This window comes from Oncorhynchus mykiss, chromosome 26 (genome assembly GCF_013265735.2).
Source record: "Oncorhynchus mykiss isolate Arlee chromosome 26, USDA_OmykA_1.1, whole genome shotgun sequence".
Taxonomy (NCBI): domain Eukaryota; kingdom Metazoa; phylum Chordata; class Actinopteri; order Salmoniformes; family Salmonidae; genus Oncorhynchus; species Oncorhynchus mykiss.
Window position 1 is genome coordinate 49169931 of NC_048590.1, and position 24458 is coordinate 49194388.

General features: G+C 44.4%; 1 protein-coding gene across 2 annotated transcripts in view; it reads right to left on the bottom strand.

The window, feature by feature from the left end:
• LOC110526787 (dual specificity mitogen-activated protein kinase kinase 5) overlaps positions 1-22740 on the bottom strand; it is a 122419-nt gene extending 99679 nt beyond the window's left edge. For both annotated transcript variants that reach the window (XM_036963468.1, XM_036963467.1), the window contains exons 1-5: positions 22305-22740; positions 20509-20557; positions 17242-17309; positions 5287-5356; positions 2060-2100 (exon numbers count right to left, since the gene is read on the bottom strand). In XM_036963468.1, coding sequence (XP_036819363.1) covers positions 2060-2100; positions 5287-5356; positions 17242-17309; positions 20509-20557; positions 22305-22436 — 360 coding nt within the window. In that variant the 5' untranslated portion in view covers positions 22437-22740. The remainder of the gene's footprint in view (positions 1-2059; positions 2101-5286; positions 5357-17241; positions 17310-20508; positions 20558-22304) is intronic.
• Between the last annotated feature and the right edge of the window lie 1718 nt (positions 22741-24458).

Consider the following 24458-nt stretch of genomic DNA (forward strand, 5'->3'; position numbering starts at 1 on the left):
CTTTTTCTCTCAGTTCAAACTGAGGGTTAATTGACTTTTGTTAGAGAGAAAGAGAGAGAGGGGAGGAGTAGCTTGACAGAGAGGGAGAGAGCAGGAGAGAGTATAAGAGAGACAGAGGGAACGAGGGAGACGGAGAGAGAGAAGAGAGAGAACAAGGGAGACAGGAGAGAGAGAGAGAGACAGGGAGAGAGAGAGAGAGAGAGAGGAGAGAGAACAAGGGAGACAGTGAGAGGAGAGATAGGAGAGAACAAGGGAGACAGGGAGAGAGCGAGATAGAGGAGAGAGAACGAGGGCGACAGGGAGAGAGAGAGATAGAGGAGAGAGAACGAGGGAGACATGGAGAGAGAGAGAGAGAGGAGAGAGAACGAGGGAGACGGGGAGAGAGAGAGATAGACTATGGGCGTATGGGAGGAGCATCGATGAAAAAACGGATTGAAAGACTCACATTAGGAGGAAAAGTACCATCTTTCTAGGAAATGTACTTCTGTCCAGCTCTGCATGGGTATGGTGGGGTTTTTACACCGAAGACCCAGCACACCCGGATTCAACCCAGGTTCAACAGAAACCAGAGGGAAACGGGGTGGTCGTTCTAAAAATAACTTGTTTAATTGGGGTCCACAGGTCACCTTGTTTGGTCCACTAAGGCAGGGATTCTCCTTTTAATTAGTGCCCAGAGAAGACCTCATTTAAATGTACAGTATCTTGTAGAGCCAATTAATTTGAGATGAAACATGATCAAAGAGTTTCAACATCATCTATGGAGAAACAAAGATTCCACATTTAAAGAGATTCCCCATCAAAACATTGTCAACAGGAAGCCTTGACGTAAATGTTGAGTAAAATACAGGTACAGCGAAATTCAGCATTTCAAGGGAAGCCCGGCCCTACGACTAAAACACAACGCAATGTAGTCTTACTAGAATGGAACATGGATTTATGAATGACCTAGAGACACGGTTGTCAGCTTTGCTAACCCATTTAAGACATTGTAATTAGCAGAAGGGTTTCAATAGCTAACATATGAGCAGAACATGAAGATGGAGAGTCCGGGGTGTTTCTGAACGGGGGTTTCTGGGTAATGACTATTTCATGGTCGGGTGAAAAAGCCTTTCCTCCGTGGTGCTGCTTGACTTAGTAGGTCTAACCCTGCTCATCTTCAACATCCAATCAGATGTGTGAAAATTGAGGGGACCATGATGCATTGGGGGGCAGCTTAGAATATAATACCCTGCTCTTAGCCGCCCATCACAGAGTCACCAAATGAGTACTGGGAGCTGAATAAGGAGAGAGAGCGAGAGAGAAAGAGAGAGAAAAAGAGAGGAGAGAAAGAGAGAGAGAGGAGAGAATGAGAGAATGAAGGGAGAGGAGAGAGAGAGAATGAGAGAAGAGAGAGAGAGAGAAAGAGAGAATGAGAGGAGAAAGAGAGAGAGAGAATGAGGAAGAGAGAGAGAGAATGAGAGAAGAGAGAGAGAGATGTGAATGAGAGGAATGAGAGAAATATGAGAAAGAGAGAGATGAGAGAATGAGAGAGAGAGAGAATGAGGAAGAGAGAGAGAGGATGAAAGAAGAGAGAGAGAGAATGAGGAAGAGAGAGAGAATGAGAGAGAGAATGAGGAAGAGAGAGAGAGATGTGAATGAGAGGAATGAGAGAAATATGAGAGAGAGATGTGAATGAGAGGAATGAGAGAAATATGAGAGAGAGAGAGAGAGAGAAAGAGAGAGACAGAGAGAGATGAGAATGAGAGAATGAGAGAATGAGAGAGAGAATGAGAGGAGAGAGAGAGAGAGAATGAGAGAGAGAGAGAGAGAGAGAGAGATGAGAGGGAGAGAGAGATGTGGAGAAAAAAAAGAAAGGAATACAGCCACACATCTACATATATAAATACAAAGCGGAGAGAGGGGGTGTGTGTGTGTGTGTGTGTGTGTGTGTGTGTGTGTGTGTGTGTGTGTGTGTGCGAAAGAGAACCTTGACTTCAATTGACATTTCAATAAGTGGAACACAGCGTTACCAATCCATTTCGCCCCAACTTTTCTCCTGAAACAATTATTGAGATGGTACCTTCAGGCCGTGTATGTTCCGGATCCCTGGAGTCTTGCCGGCTGAAACAGTAATTGACTAAATTTTAGAACACATCACAGGGCCATTTACAAATGGTGCTGAAAAGGAATCGTTTAAAAAGGCGAAATGAGGGTGAATCTGAAATTAGCTGTGCAGAAAAATGATTGAGATGTGGCTCTGGAGACCGGGAGAGAGAGAGAGGGGAATTAGGAAAATATGGCTTTTTTTCCAGGCTCTGTTTATAAATGGGTTGCTGCTTGGCTGGAGATGTGGAGGACTAGTGGCAGACATTTGTAGTTATGCTCTGTTTCAGTTACACATACGCAGCTAGATGGTGAAGTAACACCTGTACTGGATGAATACATGGGCTGTGGGGAGATGTCTCTCTCTCTCTCTCTCTCTCTCTCTCTCTCTCTCTTCCTCATTCTCTCTCTCTCTCTCTCTCTCTCTCTCTCTCTCACACTGTTTCCCCCCCCTCTCTCTCTCTCTCTCTCTCTCTCTCTCTCTCTCTCTCTCTCTCTCGCCCTCTCTCTCTCTCTCTCTCTCTCTCTCTCTCTCTCTCTCTCTCTCTCTCTCTCTCTCTCTCTCTCTCTCTCTCTCTCTCTCTCTCTCTCTCTCTCTCTCTCTCTCTCTCTCTCTCTCTCTCTCTCTCTCTCTCTCTCTCTCTCTCTCTCTCTCTCTCTCTCTCTCTCTCTCTCTCTCTCTCTCTCTCTCTCTCTCTCTCTCTCTCTCTCTCCCTCTCTCCCTTACTCCCAGATGGTGACGTGAAGTAACACCTGTACAAGATGAATACATGGGCTGTGGGGAACTATGTCCCCTCTCTCTCTCTCCCTCCTAGATGGAGACGTGAAGTAACACCTGAACTAGATGAATACATGGGCTGTGGGGAACTATGTCCCCTCTCTCTCTCTCCCTCCTAGATGGTGACGTGAAGTAACACCTGTACTAGATGAATACATGGGCTGTGGGGAACTATGTCCCCTCTCTCTCTCTCCCTCCTAGATGGAGACGAGAAGTAACACCTGTACTAGATGAATACATGGGCTGTGGGGAACTATGTCCAAACACTCTTCTCCAAGACAAACAGCTCCTATTTATACACTGTACATGAACATACTCCAAGTATTCAATAGAGCAGTATTCAACTCTGACCCTATGAGGTCCGGAGCCTGCTGGCTTTTCTGTCCTACCTGATAATGAATTACACACCCACCTGGTGTCCCAGGTCTACATCAGTCCCTGATTAGAGGGGAACAATGAAAACATACAGTGGAATTGGCGTTGGGGTCCAGAGTGGAGTTTGAGGACAATAGCGCATTGTGTAATATCCTAACTCTTATCAACTGTGAACAAGACCCCAGTGACAGACAAGGAACAACTCATTGTTTCATTGGTGAAACGGAACACACATCAACAACACTTTCTTTCTTAGGTCGTGAAAACATTTAGAAAACGTATTAAAACACAAATGGAACATCAAATGAATTAGAGCTTTAGTGAGTTTTAGAGGGAAACGAAGCCACACTGCACATTTTCCTCAACACAATACCATTAAAGTCTATGTTAAAGGCTCTGTCAATTTTGATTGATTGCTTTGCAGTGGCTGTGTTGATTCTTTCCACTCATGGGCACCCACAGTTCTCTAGTCCTCTACCCAGAACCCACCACTTTCTCTCTCCAGTCTCTCTCTTACCCCAGCACCCAGCCTCTCTCTCTCCAGTCTCTCTCTCACCCCAGCACCCAGTCTCCCTCTCTCGCCCCAGCACCCAGTCTCCCTCTCGCCCCAGCACCCAGTCTCCCTCTCGCCCCAGCACCCAGTTTCTCTCTCTCTCGCCCCAGCACCCAGTCTCTCTCTCTCTCGCCCCAGCACCCAGTCTCTCTCTCTCTCGCCCCAGCACCCAGTCTCTCTCTCTCTCGCCTAAGCCTCTCTCTCTCGCCCCAGCACCGTCTCTCTCTCTCTCTCGCCCCAGCACCCAGTCTCTCTCTCTCTCGCCCCAGCACCCAGTCTCTCTCTCTCTCGCCCCAGCACCCAGTCTCTCTCTCTCTCGCCTAAGCCTCTCTCTCTCGCCCCAGCACCGTCTCTCTCTCTCTCGCCCCAGCACCCAGTCTCTCTCTCTCTCGCCCCAGCACCCAGTCTCTCTCTCTCTCGCCCCAGCACCCAGTCTCTCTCTCTCTCGCCTAAGCCTCTCTCTCTCGCCCCAGCACCCAGTCTCTCTCTCTTTCGCCTAAGCCTCTCTCTCTCGCCCCAGCACCGTCTCTCTCTCTCTCTCGCCCCAGCACCCAGTCTCTCTCTCTCTCTCGCCCCAGCACCCAGTCTCTCTCTCTCTCGCCCCAGCACCCAGTCTCTCTCTCTCTCTCTCTCGCCCCAGCACCCAGTCTCTCTCTCTCTCGCCCCAGCACCCAGTCTCTCTCTCGCCCCAGCACCCAGTCTCTCTCTCGCCCCAGCACCCAGTCTCTCTCTCTCTCGCCCCAGCACCCAGTCTCTCTCTCTCTCGCCCCAGCACCCAGTCTCTCTCTCTCTCGCCCCAGCACCCAGTCTCTCTCTCTCTCGCCCCAGCACCCAGTCTCTCTCTCTCTCTCGCCCCAGCACCCAGTCTCTCTCTCTCTCTCGCCCCAGCTCCCAGTCTCTCTCTCTCTCTCGCCCCAGCACCCAGTCTCTCTCTCTCGCCCCAGCACCCAGTCTCTCTCTCTCTCGCCCCAGCACCCAGTCTCTCTCTCTCTCTCGCCCCAGCACCCAGTCTCTCTCTCTCTTGCCCCAGCACCCAGTCTCTCTCTCTCTTGCCCCAGCACCCAGTCTCTCTCTCTCTTGCCCCAGCACCCAGTCTCTCTCTCTCTCGCCCCAGCACCCAGCCTCTCTCTCTCTCTCACCCCAGCACCCAGTCTCTCTCTCTCTCTCGCCCCAGCACCCAGTCTCTCTCTCTCTTGCCCCAGCACCCAGTCTCTCTCTCTCTTGCCCCAGCACCCAGTCTCTCTCTCTCTTGCCCCAGCACCCAGTCTCTCTCTCTCTTGCCCCAGCACCCAGTCTCTCTCTCTCGCCCCAGCACCCAGCCTCTCTCTCTCTCTCACCCCAGCACCCAGTCTCTCTCTCTCTCACCCCAGCACCCAGTCCCTCTACACAGCCAACATCCCTCCCCATCAATGGACTGTGTTCTCATCACAGAGCTTAGAAAACCAAGTTTGTAGTGCTCAGAACACACACACAACACACACACACACACACAACATACCTCGAGGAAATATCTGGAGAGGCTCAGGCAGTAGGCCATTCATCCGCTGCTCCTTCACATTATTGCAGTACTGAGGAGAGAGAGGAAGAGATACCCAATAATCATCAGTGAGGAAGAGGAGGATAGCGAACGTGAATCCCTTTTAACCAAATGTTGTTTTCTCAACACCTGGGTGGTGAGTATAGCCTAGTCTACAACAAACACATGCTGTGTTGAAAGCTGCTGCAGGTAGAGTCTAGTGCCCTGTGGGCTAGTTCAGGAACGGCTGTAACATCAACCTCCTCCTCTCCAGGTCATCAGCTCACCGAACAGTCGGTTAGACCCTGTTGGGATCTCTCTCTCTCTCACACACACACACACACACACACACACACACACACACACACACACACACACGAGCCTTGGAGACTACTGCCAAAGCAACATTGCAATTCATGTTTCAGTTAACTAAACCATCTGTTAAAAAATGTGCATGTGAGTGTGTGTTTAACCCCACCTCCTCCTTTGGAGGGTTGAGACCTTTGGAAATGAACATGGAGACCGGGTCCCTGACAATCAGACCCATAAGCACAGACGCAGATGGATACTTGCAGGGGGGTGGCTAGAAATGTGTGTGACAGATTGTGACTCAGTTTTTACCAATGCGTCAGTCAGTGTATAAAAACCTAACAAACACTGATGTTTATACATTTCCAATCTAGTATAGATGTGCATATCACTCTAGATATTTAAATGTAGATGGGCAGGGCCAGCTTGGAGTCAGAATGGATGTGAACGGCTCCCCAAGAGGCACAGCTGTTATTAAAAGGCCTATTTATCACTGTCAGCCTCTCCTCAGGTCCCATCCCTACACTTGCCCTCCGGTGTTGTCACTAGGCTGAACAGGAACAATGGGACAAACACAGCAGCATGCTCTCTCTCTCGCTCACACACTTTCACACACACCTTTAATTTTCCACTCGGCTACCCTATTGATTAAGACCGCAACAATTACCACCTAATCTTTTAAAAAGGTGTATTAAAAGACATTCCCCTTTGTTGGCCAATAACTAAACAGCGTTGGATCACAAATACCATCGCTCAGCCTAGGGGGACAGGAGAGAGAGAGGAGAGAGAGAAGAGAGAGAGAGAGGGGAGAGAGAGGGGAGAGAGAGAGGAGAGGGAGAGACGAGAGAGGAGAGAGACAGAGGGGAGAGAGAGAGAGGAGAGAGAGAGAAGAGAGGGGAGAGAGGAGAGAGAGAGAAGAGAGGGGAGAGAGGGGAGAGAGGGGAGAGAGGAGAGAGAGAGAAGAGAGGGGAGAGAGGGGAGAGAGGGGAGAGAGCGCAGGCCCAGCCTGCAGGAAGCTCATCATCATTAGCAGACGAGGAGGGGGAACAGGAGAGCACGGGATGCAATTAGGGCTGCTACCTCCGGGGGCATACGATAGGAGGAGGAGGGGAATGGGGTCACGTGGTAGACGAGCTGACACGGGTCAGTCTTTAACTTTCACAACGGCGGCTCCAAGCCATTCAAGGTGCCGAGCAGTGATTAGAGTTGCCTGGAAGACTGGCATGTCTCACAGGACTGGCATGTCGAAGGATGGTCCTTTTATTTCCTTTTTGTCTGGCTTTCAAAATAAAAGTCCGTAGAGAGTCACACACAGAAGATGGTTTAAGATTGACATGATGATAATTTAATCGATAGGTGCATATTAAATTCAAGGGTAGGGGCTGGCACAATTACCGTATAAATGGTGTAACCGACGGTTACGGGTGAAGACCGTCATAACCGTTTAAAGAACAGTTGATTGAAGACGGCACGGCCGGGCTTTGGTGCGGTTCAGTCCGTTCCTACGGTAACATGGACTTTTAACAATGGGATGGAACTTTGTTGCTCCCTGGTTTTGTAGCGAACAAGTCTTGGGTTGCCTAGACAACACTCCCCTCCTTGCAGCAGCAGCACACATAGAAATACAATGAATAGAGCAGGCTTGGAACCTCTAACTCTGGCAATTTGACTGGTAAACTCAGTACACGGGCGATGGCTGGTATTATGATGCATTATTTGCTATGGCAATGTAGAATGTTAATTCATATGATGTTAACTGATGTGGCTCATGCAATAGAAGGTATTATTTCAGTAAAGTTGAATCAACAAATCACAGCACATATTGATGGGCAACCTTCCTGCTTTGCTCCTCGCAATGGCCACCTGGCCACCCATTATGCCATCATTGACTTGATGCCTGTTCTATTAATGCTATATCTATGACAGCACACAGTCAGGAGCTGAGGAAAGGTTGAACATGTGTGTTTTTCGCTATGAGACTAATTACAGTCACGTAGAGTTCCATGACCTTCACAGCCCTGTTAAAGTGTTTTACATGATTTGTTTGGCCTTTTAAAAATGGCCATTATATGAGATGAAATGGATGAAATGGTAGTTCATCACTCCTACTCTGAAACAGTGTTGAGGAGAGGTACCTAATGAATTTCCCCCCTCTTACGCACCTAATACATTGGCCTCTCTTAATTCATATTAATTTTGCACAATGGCTATCCAGTCATCTGGAATTAACGACAGCCAGGCAGAATGCACCCGAGTCTCTACGGAGGCCAAACGGCCACAGCAGCGAACCAAAGAAGCCCGTATGCTTTGAATATGAATACAAATGGATTGCTGAAATGCATAACCCTTTGCATTAGCCGCCCGGGAAGCCTGCCTCGCGTATATTATATACCTGTATTACAATTTTCCCTGGCAATCAGCAGCTTTTCGCCAGACACGCTCGTCCCGAGAGGAGCAGAAAGCCATTACAGGGGGCCCGAATTCCTTTACCGAGAGATTGGAGATTTGTTGTGCAGCATCCGAAAATATGTGGACGAAGCAATGTGTTTTTGTGTCGGTGGCGGTGGCGAATGTTGTGTCGTACGGAAAGAAAATATTTCCGTCAGTTTGGAGATGTGAAACATACATCTGGAGCAGGTAACGTGGGACTCAGCCAATAACACACCACCAACCAGGCGATAGAGCGGTGTGATTATGTTCCTGCTGAGATGAAATGAGCTCTTTCAATTGATGAAGAGCCACTATGATAGAGAACTATTCAAAGCCACTTGTTTTAAGGGCGAAAACACCAATTCATCGCAGTTCACAAAGATTCACTGCATCTCAAGAGTAAATGTATCACATAACGTGACAAAAGAAACAAACCCACTTGATTTCGTCATGATATATCTGACTTCCCTCAGTGGTGGGCCTCATCTTTGCAGTCTGTGTGCTCGTGTCATCGTAGAGCTCAAAGTCAACTGCCAGACTTATGGTGAATTCACAAGATCCATAATGACTGAATCAGTCACGGTCAAACGTCTATAATAAAACATTAACTTCCCGCCTCTCCGAGCGTCCATCTTAAACCAAGTGTACACTTGGCGAGGTTTAAGTGCCCAAACGGGCCACACAAATAGCTCATCCTGCCACATCAATATTTCTGCTCAACTTCTTCCTCAACCACAAACTACCTTGCACCAGACTCTATACACACTCACCAGACTCTATACACACACACACACACACACTTTCAGATAGGCTGCTGCTACTATGTTTATTATTACCCACATGTAGATACTGTATTACCTCAACTACCTGGTACCCCTGCACAATAACTCAGTACTGGTACTCCTCCACATTGACTCAGTACTGGTACTCATTGTATATAGTCTCATTATTACCTCAACTACCTCATAACCCTCCACATTGACTCAGTACTGGTACTCCTCCACATTGACTCAGTACTGGTACTCCTTGTATATACCCTTGTTATTACCTCAACTACCTCATACCCCTGCACATTGACTCAGTACGGGTACTCCTCCACATTGACTCAATACTGGTACCCCTGCACATTGACTCAGTACTGGTACTCCTTGTATATAGCCTCGTTATTACCTCAGCTACCTCGTACCCCTCCACATTGACTCGGTACTGGTTCTTCATGTATATAGTCTCATTATTACCTCAACTACCTCATACCCCTCCACATTGACTCAGTACTGGTACTCCTTGTATATAGCCTTGTTATTACCTCAACTACCTCATACCCCTGCACATTGACTCAGTACTGGTACTCCTCCACATTGACTCAGTACTGGTACTCCTCCACATTGACTGAGTACTGGTACTCCTCCACATTGACTCAGTACTGGTACTCCTCCACATTGACTCAGTACTGGTACTCCTCCACATTGACTCAGTACTGGTACCCCTCCACATTGACTCAGTACTGGTACTCCTCCACATTGACTCAGTACTGGTACTCCTGCACATTGACTCAGTACTGGTACCCCTCCACATTGACTCAGTACTGGTACTCCTCCACATTGACTCAGTACTGGTACTCCTCCACATTGACTCAGTACTGGTACTCCTTGTAAATAGCCTTGTTATTACCTCAACTACCTCATACCCCTGCACATTGACTCAGTACTGGTACTCCTCCACATTGACTCAGTACTGGTACTCCTCCACATTGACTCAGTACTGGTACTCCTGCACATTGACTCAGTACTGGTACTCCTGCACATTGACTCAGTACTGGTACCCCTCCACATTGACTCAGTACTGGTACCCCTCCACATTGACTCCGTACTGGTACCCCTGCACATTAACTCAGTACTGGTACTCCTCCACATTGACTCAGTACTGGTACCCCTCCACATTGACTCAGTACTGGTACTCCCCCACATTGACTCAGTACTGGTACTCCTGCACATTGACTCAGTACTGGTACCCCTCCACATTGACTCAGTACTGGTACTCCTCCACATTGACTCAGTACTGGTACCCCTCCACATTGACTCAGTACTGGTACTCCTCCACATTGACTCAGTACTGGTACTCCTGCACATTGACTCAGTACTGGTACCCCTCCACATTGACTCAGTACTGGTACTCCTCCACATTGACTCAGTACTGGTACTCCTCCACATTGACTCAGTACTGGTACTCCTTGTATATAGCCTTGTTATTACCTCAACTACCTCATACCCCTGCACATTGACTCAGTACTGGTACTCCTCCACATTGACTCAGTACTGGTACTCCTCCACATTGACTCAGTACTGGTACTCCTCCACATTGACTCAGTACTGGTACTCCTGCACATTGACTCAGTACTGGTACCCCTCCACATTGACTCAGTACTGGTACTCCTCCACATTGACTCAGTACTGGTACTCCTCCACATTGACTCAGTACTGGTACTCCTCCACATTGACTCAGTACTGGTACTCCTCCACATTGACTCAGTACTGGTACGCCTCCACATTGACTCAGTACTGGTACTCCTCCACATTGACTCAGTACTGGTACCCCTCCACATTGACTCAGTACTGGTACTCCTCCACATTGACTCAGTACTGGTACTCCTCCACATTGACTCAGTACTGGTACTCCTCCACATTGACTGATTGAATATAGCCTCGTTATTGTTTTGATTCTGCTTCCTTTATTTGTGGTCCTTTTTAACTCTGCAGTTGAAAATGGTCTCATAAGGAAGCATTTTACTGTAAAAAGTCTACACCTGTTGTAATCGGCGCATTTGACCAATGCAACTTAATTTCATTTGATTGTGGGGGAAAATAGTCAAACAAGTATCCCCTGAGGGCGAGGGACTTGTAAATCAATCAAGGCAAGGTCAATATGTTTCCCGTCCTCCCTCTCACTACAGCGCGACACCACTACAGCTGTCTAGGCCACTCTGCCCGTTCAATCAGCTTCACACTAGCACCAGCAAACCCTGGGATACCCCGATGTTACCCAATGACAACAAAGCATCCAAGACGTAGGAGTAATAAAGTCCCTGAAACAGAGGACATTCAGCCTGTGGCTACAGAGCCATCATTGTAAGCTGATGGGGGGTAAAAGACATCCCCAGATGAAGAGTAGATTTTGACAAATATTCTCCGCCCAGGGGGGCCTGCTTTTTAATGAGGCGAAACTTTAAGTACTGAATAATAAATAATAAAAACGGATAGTTCATTTAGCTTTTCAGTGTACCTCGTGAAGAAGCCCATTTACAAGTCATTACTCTTAATGTCCGTGATGTGAACAGTAACTATGAAGGAAGATGGTAACATCACGCGGGGGGGGGGGGGGGGGGGGGACTTGAAAAGTAAATCAACAATAACAAGTATAGCCTCTATACAACAGACAGGTTTCTATAGAAACATAACAAGTATAGCCTCTGTACAACAGATAGGTTTCTATAGAAACATAACAAGTATAGCCTCTGTACAACAGACAGGTTTCTATAGAAACATAACAAGTATAGCCTCTGTACAACAGATAGGTTTCTATAGAAACATAACAAGTATAGCCTCTATACAACAGACAGGTTTCTATAGAAACATAACAAGTATAGCCTCTATACAACAGACAGGTTTCTATAGAAACATAACAAGTATAGCCTCTGTACAACAGACAGGTTTCTATAGAAACATAACAAGTATAGCCTCTATACAACAGATAGGTTTCTATAGAAACATAACAAGTATAGCCTCTGTACAACAGATAGGTTTCTATAGAAACATAACAAGTATAGCCTCTGTACAACAGACAGGTTTCTATAGAAACATAACAAGTATAGCCTCTGTACAACAGATAGGTTTCTATAGAAACATAACAAGTATAGCCTCTATACAACAGACAGGTTTCTATAGAAACATAACAAGTATAGCCTCTGTACAACAGACAGGTTTCTATAGAAACATAACAAGTATAGCCTCTATACAACAGATAGGTTTCTATAGAAACATAACAAGTATAGCCTCTATACAACAGACAGGTTTCTATAGAAACATAACAAGTATAGCCTCTATACAACAGACAGGTTTCTATAGAAACATAACAAGTATAGCCTCTATACAACAGACAGGTTTCTATAGAAACATAACAAGTATAGCCTCTGTACAACAGACAGGTTTCTATAGAAACATAACAAGTATAGCCTCTGTACAACAGACAGGTTTCTATAGAAACATAACAAGTATAGCCTCTGTACAACAGATAGGTTTCTATAGAAACATAACAAGTATAGCCTCTGTACAACAGATAGGTTTCTATAGAAACATAACAAGTATAGCCTCTATACAACAGATAGGTTTCTATAGAAACATAACAAGTATAGCCTCTGTACAACAGACAGGTTTCTATAGAAACATAACAAGTATAGCCTCTATACAACAGATAGGTTTCTATAGAAACATAACAAGTATAGCCTCTATACAACAGACAGGTTTCTATAGAAACATAACAAGTATAGCCTCTGTACAACAGACAGGTTTCTATAGAAACATAACAAGTATAGCCTCTGTACAACAGATATGTTTCTATAGAAACCTAACAAGTATAGCCTCTGTACAACAGATAGGTTTCTATAGAAACATAACAAGTATAGCCTCTGTACAACAGATAGGTTTCTATAGAAACATAACAAGTATAGCCTCTATACAACAGATAGGTTTCTATAGAAACATAACAAGTATAGCCTCTGTACAACAGACAGGTTTCTATAGAAACATAACAAGTATAGCCTCTGTACAACAGATAGGTTTCTATAGAAACATAACAAGTATAGCCTCTATACAACAGACAGGTTTCTATAGAAACATAACACATTTGAGTGTCCTGTTACTTCCTCAACATGAAGGCATAGACCTATAAGGTACATACGTCCATTAAACATTTTAAATGGCTATACAAAGCCTCACTTCTCTCTCCATTTGAGCTCAAAGGCTGAAATAAAACGTGTGGACGTGTTTAATTCCCTTCGCAGCCTTGGTGAAGTCAATAACACATCTTTATTTTATTGCTGTCACTCTTTTGCCTAAACGCGGTCCAATGCAGAGGACTGAAGGTTGGCGGCACTTGCCGAAAAGATCACGTGTTACCATGACGACGCCGACTGGCACATCAGACACGGGCGATTCCACGTTAGCGGGAGATGATGAATATTTTTGTAATGTTCTGGCGATTCTCACATAGGAACTTCACTGGGAGGAAGGATGTTTGACTTGTGTTTCTACATGTTGTATTTAAAAAGAAAATCATGATGAAAGCGGCCCATTGTATAGACCTATACATGCTTCCTGTAAGACCTTACGATCTATGAACCGTACAGATTGGTGGCATTATACTTCATATAGTGTGCTCTAACATATTTTCCCGATTCTAAAATAAAAATGTCCACATTCATTTCTTCAAAATTTTAAAAATAATAATAATCTCAAAAGTGTCCTTTTTGAATTTGCAGAAATATCTATATTTTTTCTGTTGAATAAATGAATGTGAAAATGTACATAAGAATCTAGATGTACTCCATATGTTAAAGCAGACTATAAGGAGTATAACATGTCTGGTTCATGGAGCATAAGATCTTACAGGAGGATTGTAAAGGTTTAAAAAGGGTCTACAACGGACACATTCATCAGGATTCTCTCAAACGTGGCACAAATGTAAAACAAATATATATATTAAAAACCACGTCAGACATCCTTCCTCCCAATGAAGTTTCTATGTGAGAATTGCTACAACAATCCGAGATAGCAAAAAGTATGTTCTTCCTCCCACTGGCGTGGAATCACCCACATACAGTGCTTTGTTGTAGGAGACAGAAATATGTAGAGTTACTTGTCATCTTTACCAGTCTGCTTAGCAATGAGCACACTGTGGCCCTGGGTGAAAAGATCTGTTGTAATAGATTTTTAATAGCTTCCCCCCCCCCCCCCCCCCCTTCAACAAAAAACACTCAATAGCGGAGTGAAAAAGAAGGTTATAATTGCTGCCTCAATGGTATACCGGGGTCAGTAATTATATTTACTTTATTCCATTTTTAAGAATTCTTCAACAGGAGATAATTTAGTTTCCAAATGCAGTGTTATTTTCAATCTTTGGCCATAGCAACACTCATTCAACACAAAGGCTGTCGTCTCAATCGAAAATGACCCACACCAGAAAATTGATTTTTTTTGGGGGGGGCTTTCATTTGTATTTTTATTTGTCAATGTAACTTTAATTAGCCTATATGATGTCACTGTTCATTTATATGTTTTTTTTAAGGATGTGAAAGGAAACGTAATTACAAGTTGGGACCTCTGTAAATACCAGGAGAACTCAGCTCACCTCTGCAACGTCCACATTTATATGTTTTTTTTAAGGATGTGAAAGGAAACGTAATTATAAGTTGGGACCTCTGTAAATACCAGGAGAACTCAGCTCACCTCTGCAACGTCCACAAGGTTCCTCCCTAAAATGGAAACGGTTCCACCAACTGTTGATGTGCAATAAACAATTACGGTGTTACTCATGAATGTTACTTGCGAACGCAACTTGCGTTCGTTACTTGCGTTCGTTATTGGCGAACCTCACGTGCGAACCTCACGTGCGAACCTCACGTGCGAACCTCACGTGCGAACCTCACGTGCGAACCTCACTTGCGAACCTCACTTGCGAACGCTACTTGCGAACGCTACTTGCGAACGTGACTTGTGTACTGGACCAAAAACGAACATTCAGGAGAAAACACTTCAATGATTTGTCCTTCTTGATTATAACACTTGGCACAAGGAAAACCCACACCGAGACTAAACATCCCCTTAGTCAGGTAAACTGTTGTTATGGCAGTGTAGTCAGGTAAACTGTTGTTATGGCAGAGTAGTCAGGTAAACTGTTGTTATGGCAGAGTAGTCAGGTAAACTGTTGTTATGGCAGAGTAGTCAGGTAAACTGTTGTTATGGCAGAGTAGTCAGGTAAACTGTTGTTATGGCAGAGTAGTCAGGTAAACTGTTGTTATGGCAGTGTAGTCAGGTAAACTGTTGTTATGGCAGAGTAGTCAGGTAAACTGTTGTTATGGCAGTGTAGTCAGGTAAACTGTTGTTATGGCAGTGTAGTCAGGTAAACTGTTGTTATGGCAGAGTAGTCAGGTAAACTGTTGTTATGGCAGTGTAGTCAGGTAAACTGTTGTTATGGCAGAGTAGTCAGGTAAACTGTTGTTATGGCAGAGTAGTCAGGTAAACTGTTGTTATGGCAGAGTAGTCAGGTAAACTGATGTTATGGCAGTGTAGTCAGGTAAACTGTTGTTATGGCAGTGTAGTCAGGTAAACTGTTGTTATGGCAGTGTAGTCAGGTAAACTGTTGTTATGGCAGTGTAGTCAGGTAAACTGTTGTTATGGCAGTGTAGTCAGGTAAACTGTTGTTATGGCAGTGTAGTCAGGTAAACTGTTGTTATGGCAGTGTAGTCAGGGTAACGGCTGTTATAGGAGTGCAGTCAGGTAAACTGTTGTTATGGCAGTGTAGTCAGGTAAACTGTTGTTATGGCAGAGTAGTTAGGCACACTGTTGTTATAGGAGTGTAGTCAGGTAAACTGTTGTAATAGGAGTGTAGTCAGGTAAACTGTCGTTATGGCAGTGTAGTCAGGTAAACTGTCGTTATGGCAGAGTAGTCAGGTAAACTGTCGTTATGGCAGTGTAGTCAGGTAAACTGTTATGGTAGTGTAGTCAGGTAAACTGTTGTTATGGTAGTGCAGTCAGGCACACTGTTGTTATGGCAGTGCAGTCAGGCATACTGTTGTTATGGCAGTGCAGTCAGGCACACTGTTGTTATGGTAGTGCAGTCAGGCACACTGTTGTTATAGGAGTCTAGTGGGGGTATGGGAGTCTAGTCAGGTAAACTGGGGGTATGGGAGTCTAGGTCAGGTAAACTGGGGGTATGGGAGTCTAGGTCAGGTAAACTGGGGGTATGGGAGTCTAGGTCAGGTAAAATGGGGTTATGGGAGTCTAGTTAGGTAAACTGGGGGTATGGGAGTCTAGTCAGGTAAAATGGGGTTATGGGAGTCTAGTCAGGTAAAATGGGGTTGTGGGAGTCTAGTTAGGTAAACTGGGGGTATGGGAGTCTAGTTAGGTAAACTGGGGGTATGGGAGTCTAGTCAGGTAAACTGGGGGTATGGGAGTCTAGTCAGGTAAACTGGGGGTATGGGAGTCTAGTCAGGTAAACTGGGGGTATGGGAGTCTAGTCAGGTAAACTGGGGGTATGGGAGTCTAGGTCAGGTAAACTGGGGGTATGGGAGTCTAGGTCAGGTAAAATGGGGTTATGGGAGTCTAGGTCAGGTAAACTGGGGGTATGGGAGTCTAGTCAGGTAAAATGGGGTTATGGGGGTCTAGTTAGGTAAACTGGGGGTATGGGAGTCTAGTCAGGTAAACTGGGGGTATGGGAGTCTAGTCAGGTAAACAGGGGGTATGGGAGGCTAGTCAGGTAAACTGGGGGTATGGGAGGCTAGTCAGGTAAACTGGGGGTATTAGGAGTCTAGTCAGGTAAACTGTGGTTATAGGAGTCTAGTCAGGTAAACTGGGGGTATGGGAGTCTAGTCAGGTAAACAGGGGGTATGGGAGTCTAGTCAGGTAAACTGGGGGTATGGGAGGCTAGTCAGGTAAACTGGGGGTATTAGGAGTCTAGTCAGGTAAACTGTGGTTATAGGAGTCTAGTCAGGTAAACTGGGGGTATGGGAGTCTAGTCAGGTAAACTGGGGGTATGGGAGTCTAGTCAGGTAAACTGGGGGTATTAGGAGTCTAGTCAGGTAAACTGAGGTTATAGGAGTCTAGTCAGGTAAACTGGGGGTATGGGAGCCTAGTCAGGTAAACTGGGGGTATGGGAGTCTAGTCAGGTAAACTGGGGGTATAGGAGTCTAGTCAAGTAAACTGGGGGTATGGGAGTCTAGTCAGGTAAACTGGGGGTATGGGAGGCGAGTCAGGTAAACTGGGGGTATGGGAGGCTAGTCAGGTGAACTGGTGTTATGGGAGTGTAGTCAGGTAAACTGGGGGTATGGGAGGCTAGTCAGGTAAACTGGGGGTATGGGAGTCTAGTCAGGTAAACTGGGGGTATGGGAGTCCAACAAAGTGTCATGTTGAAGAGAACAATACTCACATATGACAACATGGCTTTGAGTTCTTCATCACTCCTCACAGTGATTCTATCACCCACCTCATCCTCATCTGAAACACAGATTAACAGCTGTAGTTACTGGGCTGTGTCATCATTAACAGCTGTAGTTACTGGGCTGTGTTATCATTAACAGCTGTAGTTACTGGGCTGTGTCATCATTAACAGCTGTAGTTACTGGGCTGTGTTATCATTAACAGCTGTAGTTACTGGGCTGTGTCATCATTAACAGCTGTAGTTACTGGGCTGTGTCATCATTAACAGCTGTAGTTACTGGGCTGTGTTATCATTAACAACTGTAGTTACTGGGCTGTGTTATCATTAACAGCTATAGTTACTGGGCTGTGTCATCATTAACAGCTGTAGTTACTGGGCTGTGTTATTAACAGCTGTAGTTACTGGGCTGTGTTATCATTAACAGCTGTAGTTACTGGGCTGTGTCATCATTAACAGCTGTAGTTACAGGGCTGTGTCATCATTAACAGCTGTAGTTACTGGGCTGTGTCATCATTAACAGCTGTAGTTACAGGGCTGTGTTATCATTAACAGCTGTAGTTACAGGGCTGTGTCATCATTAACAGCTGTAGTTACTGGGCTGTGTCATCATTAACAGCTGTAGTTACAGGGCTGTGTTATCATTAACAGCTGTAGTTACTGGGCTGTGTTATCATTAACAGCTGTAGTTACTGGGCTGTGTTATCATTAACAGCTGTAGTTACTGGGCTGTGTTATCATTAACAGCTGTAGTTACTGGGCTGTGTCATCATTAACAGCTGTAGTTACTGGGCTGTGTCATCATTAACAGCTGTAGTTACAGGGCTGTGTTATCATTAACAGCTGTAGTTACTGGGCTGTGTTATCATTAACAGCTATAGTTACTGGGCTGTGTCATCATTAACAGCTGTAGTTACTGGGCTGTGTTATCATTAACAGCTGTAGTTACTGGGCTGTGTCATCATTAACAGCTGTAGTTACTGGGCTGTGTCATCATTAACAGCTGTAGTTACTGGGCTGTGTTATCATTAACAGCTGTAGTTACTGGGCTGTGTCATCATTAACAGCTGTAGTTACTGGGCTGTGTCATCATTAACAGCTGTAGTTACTGGGCTGTGTTATCATTAACAGCTGTAGTTACTGGGCTGTGTCATCATTAACAGCTATAGTTACTGGGCTGTGTCCTCATTAACAGCTGTAGTTACTGGGCTGTGTTATCATTAACAGCTGTAGTTACTGGGCTGTGTCATCATTAACAGCTGTAGTTACTGGGCTGTGTCATCATTAACAGCTGTAGTTACTGGGCTGTGTTATCATTAACAGCTGTAGTTACTGGGCTGTGTTATCATTAACAGCTGTAGTTACTGGGCTGTGTCATCATTAACAGCTGTAGTTACTGGGCTGTGTCATCATTAACAACTGTAGTTACTGGGCTGTGTTATCATTAACAGCTATAGTTACTGGGCTGTGTCATCATTAACAGCTGTAGTTACTGGGCTGTGTTATCATTAACAGCTGTAGTTACTGGGCTGTGTCATCATTAACAGCTGTAGTTACTGGGCTGTGTTATCATTAACAGCTGTAGTTACTGGGCTGTGTTATCATTAACAGCTGTAGTTACTGGGCTGTGTCATCATTAACAGCTGTAGTTACTGGGCTGTGTTATCATTAACAGCTGTAGTTACTGGGCTGTGTCATCATTAACAGCTGTAGTTACTGGGCTGTGTTATCATTAACAGCTATAGTTACTGGGCTGTCATCATTAACAGCTGTAGTTACTGGGCTGTGTCATCATTAACAGCTGTAGTTACTGGGCTGTGTTATTAACAGCTGTAGTTACTGGGCTGTGTCATCATTAACAGCTGTAGTTACTGGGCTGTGTTATCATTAACAGCTGTAGTTACTGGGCTGTGTTATCATTAACAGCTGTAGTTACTGGGCTGTGTTATCATTAACAGCTGTAGTTACTGGGCTGTGTTATCATTAACAGCTATAGTTACTGGGCTGTGTCATCATTAACAGCTGTAGTTACTGGGCTGTGTTATCATTAACAGCTGTAGTTACTGGGCTGTGTCATCATTAACAGCTGTAGTTACTGGGCTGTGTTATCATTAACAGCTGTAGTTACTGGGCTGTGTTATCATTAACAGCTGTAGTTACTGGGCTGTGTCATCATTAACAGCTGTAGTTACTGGGCTGTGTTATCATTAACAGCTATAGTTACTGGGCTGTGTCATCATTAACAGCTATAGTTACTGGGCTGTGTTATCATTAACAGCTGTAGTTACTGGGCTGTGTTATCATTAACAGCTGTAGTTACTGGGCTGTGTTATCATTAACAGCTGTAGTTACTGGGCTGTGTTATCATTAACAGCTATAGTTACTGGGCTGTGTCATCATTAACAGCTGTAGTTACTGGGCTGTGTCATCATTAACAGCTGTAGTTACTGGGCTGTCATCATCATGATAGTTTAAATAGAGATCGATTAATTTGAACAAAATCAATACAGCAAATTGTTAAGAATATGATTCCATGTTATTAACTTCAGCACTCAAGGTCCAGTGATGTGTATTCAAATATATATATTTTGGAAGGTATTTTGACACTTTATTGAAACAGTTTGGAAATCAGAGCGGGGTTTTGGCAGGTGGGGGTCACAATAGGAAAGGTGGATGCAGGGATTGAACCCTGGTCTCCAGTGGGGAATTGTATATGTGACTTGTACCAGGAGTGTTACTGCTTTGTAACTGTGAAAGCCAATGTATAACATCCAACAAAGCAATTCATTCATCCTAAAGTTACAGGATAAGAAAATCAGACACGTGAGGACTAGAGTTTAAATATTGTGCCTTTAATGGAAGCAGGCGTAATGGTCCAGGCAATACGTTCCCCCTTAGTACCGATCTTGGATCAGCTTCCCCATCCTAACCACTACCATTAGTGGGGGAAATGCTACTGACCCAAGATCAGTGTCTAGAGGCAACTTGCACCCAGGAACATAGCCTACATGATCCTTTTGGTGTGCAAAAACTGAAGACAATCAATCTTATTGGGTATTAAGGACAGTACAGCCAAAAAGGCAAGTAAAGTAGCAACTGAGTACTAGACTGAGCTTTTCAGTTGTAACTAAACATAGTTGTGTAGAAGTCTGCCAAACGGACTTAAACATTTGGTTGGTGTAATGAAAAACTGTCTCCACAACAGGAAACCAGGCTGATGAAATCTCAGAATGTCAATCTTTTCATGAGGTAACTTACATTCAAACGCAGTGATTGTGGTTTCGGGCATGACATCCCTTATAGCGACCTGCAAAATAGATTTAGAAAGATATGAACGGTAAAGCAAAACAGTTGCTAACTAGCTACAGTGCCTTGCGAAAGTATCCGGCCCCCTTGAACTTTGTGACCTTTTGCCACATTTCAGGCTTCAAACATAAAGATATAAAACTGTATTTTTTTGTGAAGAATCAACAACAAGTGGGACACAATCATGAAGTGGAACGACATTTATTGGATATTTCAAACTTTTTTAACAAATCAAAAACTGAAAAATTGGGCGTGCAAAATTATTCAGCCCCTTTACTTTCAGTGCAGCAAACTCTCTCCAGAAGTTCAGTGAGGATCTCTGAATGATCCAATGTTGACCTAAATGACTAATGATGATAAATACAATCCACCTGTGTGTAATCAAGTCTCCGTATAAATGCACCTGCACTGTGATAGTCTCAGAGGTCCGTCAAAAGCGCAGAAAGCATCATGAAGAACAAGGAACACACCAGGCAGGTCCGAGATACTGTTGTGAAGAAGTTTAAAGCTGGATTTGGATACAAAAATATTTCCCAAGCTTTAAACATCCCAAGGAGCACTGTGCAAGCGATAATATTGAAATGGAAGGAGTATCAGACCACTGCAAATCTACCAAGACCTGGCCGTCCCTCTAAACTTTCAGCTCATACAAGGAGAAGACTGATCAGAGATGCAGCCAAGAGGCCCATGATCACTCTGGATGAACTGCAGAGATCTACAGCTGAGGTGGGAGACTCTGTCCATAGGACAACAATCAGTCGTATATTGCACAAATCTGGCCTTTATGGAAGAGTGGCAAGAAGAAAGCCATTTCTTAAAGATATCCATAAAAAGTGTTGTTTAAAGTTTGCCACAAGCCACCTGGGAGACACACCAAACATGTGGAAGAAGGTGGCCTGGTCAGATGAAACCAAAATTGAACTTTTTGGCAACAATGCAAAACGTTATGTTTGGCGTAAAAGCAACACAGCTGAAAACACCATCCCCACTGTCAAACATGGTGGTGGCAGCATCATGGTTTGGGCCTGCTTTTCTTCCGCAGGGACAAGGAAGATGGTGAAATTTGATGGGAAGATGGATGGAGCCAAATACAGGACCATTCTGGAAGAAAACCTGATGGAGTCTGCAAAAGACCTGAGACTGGGACGGAGATTTGTCTTCCAACAAGACAATGATCCAAAACATAAAGCAAAATCTACAATGGAATGGTTCAAAAATAAACATATCCAGGTGTTAGAATGGCCAAGTCAAAGTCCAGACCTGAATCCAATCGAGAATCTGTGGAAAGAACTGAAAACTGCTGTTCACAAATGCTCTCCATCCAACCTCACTGAGCTCGAACCTCACTGAGCTCGAGCTGTTTTGCAAGGAGGAATGGGAAAACATTTCAGTCTCTCGATGTGCAAAACTGATAGAGACATACCCCAAGCGACTTACAGTTGTAATCGCAGCAAAAGGTGGCGCTACAAAGTATTAACTTAAGGGGGCTGAATAATTTTCCACGCCCAATTTTTCAGTTTTTGATTTGTTAAAAAAGTTTGAAATATCTAATAAATGTCATTCCACTTCATGATTGTGTCCCACTTGTTGTTGATTCTTCACAAAAAAATACAGTTTTATATCTTTATGTTTGAAGCCTGAAATGTGGCAAAAGGTCGCAAAGTTCAAGGGGGCCGAATACTTTCGCAAGGCACTGTAGGTCCTTAGCCTAGCTAACTGTAAACTTTGCAACTGTAGCTAGCGCTCACCAACAAGTCATTGAAGCTCAAAAGTGATGGGCAGTCCACGGATGAGTCCATATCCCCGACGGGAGTCTTTATACGGATTTCTATTCCCTCGGTGTCCATAGCGCAGAAGTTATTTAAAACAAGTAGAAGCATAACAGACGAATAAGCAGAAACATAATCAGTGTTGGCTGGCTAACTTCCTAACAGCACATCCTATTCCTATCCTAGCTACATTAGCTGTCAAGTTAGCCGTTAGCTAACAGCTACTACATTTCAACTAACGTTACTTGCATGACTAAGAGCAAGCCATTGCAGGTCTTGTCGACGAGAGAGTGCGTTTTAACGTTTCCAACACAGTTTGACTCACGGACATACAAAGAGCGTTTTAAATAGTTGGAAATGACATAGCTAGCCAAGTTAGCCGCTATGCAAACAAAACCAGGAAGTTCACCGGAAGTTTTCGTATTTCCAACCGGATATAGCTTTAGGAGCCGTCTTTACTCTGGCTGGAATACTCTATCACAGTTTTTGACTCTATGGTTGTAGTAGGAGCCATACGTTTCTGGGGCGCTGTAGACTACAATCTTTCAGATAATTATTGTCCCACATGATGAAATCGGGGAGGGGACTGTGAATCTGTCTCCATTTATTCGTTCATATGTTAGTGAAAGGTGGGTGTATGATACGTCTTGCCATAGAGATCCGGAATTTACAAAATTACACTGATTGGCCAGACGGTGGCGCTATAACAAGAGATTGAAAATGAAAACTTTGAAAAGTCACACCCCTCACCCCTTTGGACCTAAAGTCATGAAATTCGGTACTTAGTTCCCTCTCTTCACAAGGAACACATTTGTCTCAGGGACCCATAAGGTCCGCCATTATAGATTTCCGCCATTTAGAATGTTGTGATAAACACTTAAAACGCTACTCTTCTGGCAACGAATGACCAATCTGCACAAAACTGGATATGTGGCATCTATGGACAAAAGTCTCTTAACCCAATATTTTTCAGACAAGTACCTAAAAAAATATGGCCGTTATTGACCAATAAACATTCACATGGGCGTGGTCTGGCACATAAATGCATATAAATCAGTCGAGGGACATAGCCGCGGGAGATAGGGGTGCTGAAATATCAGAATGTAAAAAAAATATTAATGAAAAAATATGATTTTTGCGCACTGTGCCTTTACTAGTATTAACAGACCAGTATAGACGTCTGTAGAGCGAGCAAAACAAATCATTTTTAAGCATCTCCACTTTAGAGGTAAAATTAAGAACATTATCTTGCATGATTTATTAGTTGGAATTGTAAGAGTTGTAGACCTGTCTCTTTCTCTGCAATTGTCATTCTAATGGAATCCAGAAAGAACAAAACCCTGTCTCTTTCTCTGTGATGTCATTCTAATGGAATCCAGAAAGAACAAAACCCTGTCTCTTTCTCTGTGATGTCATTCTAATGGAATCCAGAAATAACAAAACCCTGTCTCTTTCTCTGTGATGTCATTCTAATGGAATCCAGAAAGAACAAAACCCTGTCTCTTTCTCTGTGATGTCATTCTAATGGAATCCAGAAAGAACATAACCCTGTCTCTTTCTCTGTGATGTCATTCTAATGGAATCCAGAAAGAACAAAACCCTGTCTCTTTCTCTGTGATGTCATTCTAATGGAATCCAGAAAGAACATAACCCTGTCTCTTTCTCTGTGATGTCATTCTAATGGAATCCAGAAAGAACATAACCCTGTCTCTTTCTCTGTGATGTCATTCTAATGGAATCCAGAAAGAACAAAACCTTGTCCTCAAGCATTTACATCAAAAGGTATTTATTATTTATTATGGATCCCTGTACTCTTCCTGGTGTCCAGCAAAATAAAGGCCATTATGGCCTTCCGAGTGGCGCAGCGGTCTAAGGCTTGAGGTGTCACTACAGACCCGGGTTTGATCCCAGGCTGTGTCGCAGCTGGGGACGGCCCGGGAGATCCATGAGGCGGCGCACAATTGGACCAGCGTTTGGCCGGCTGGGATGTCCTTGTCCCATCGCTCTGTAGCGACTCCTTGTGGCGGGCCGGGCACATGCATGCTGACTTCGTCACCAGTTGTACAGTCGTGGCCAAAAGTTTTGAGAATGACACAAATATTAATTTTCACAAAGTTTGCTGCTTCAGTGTCT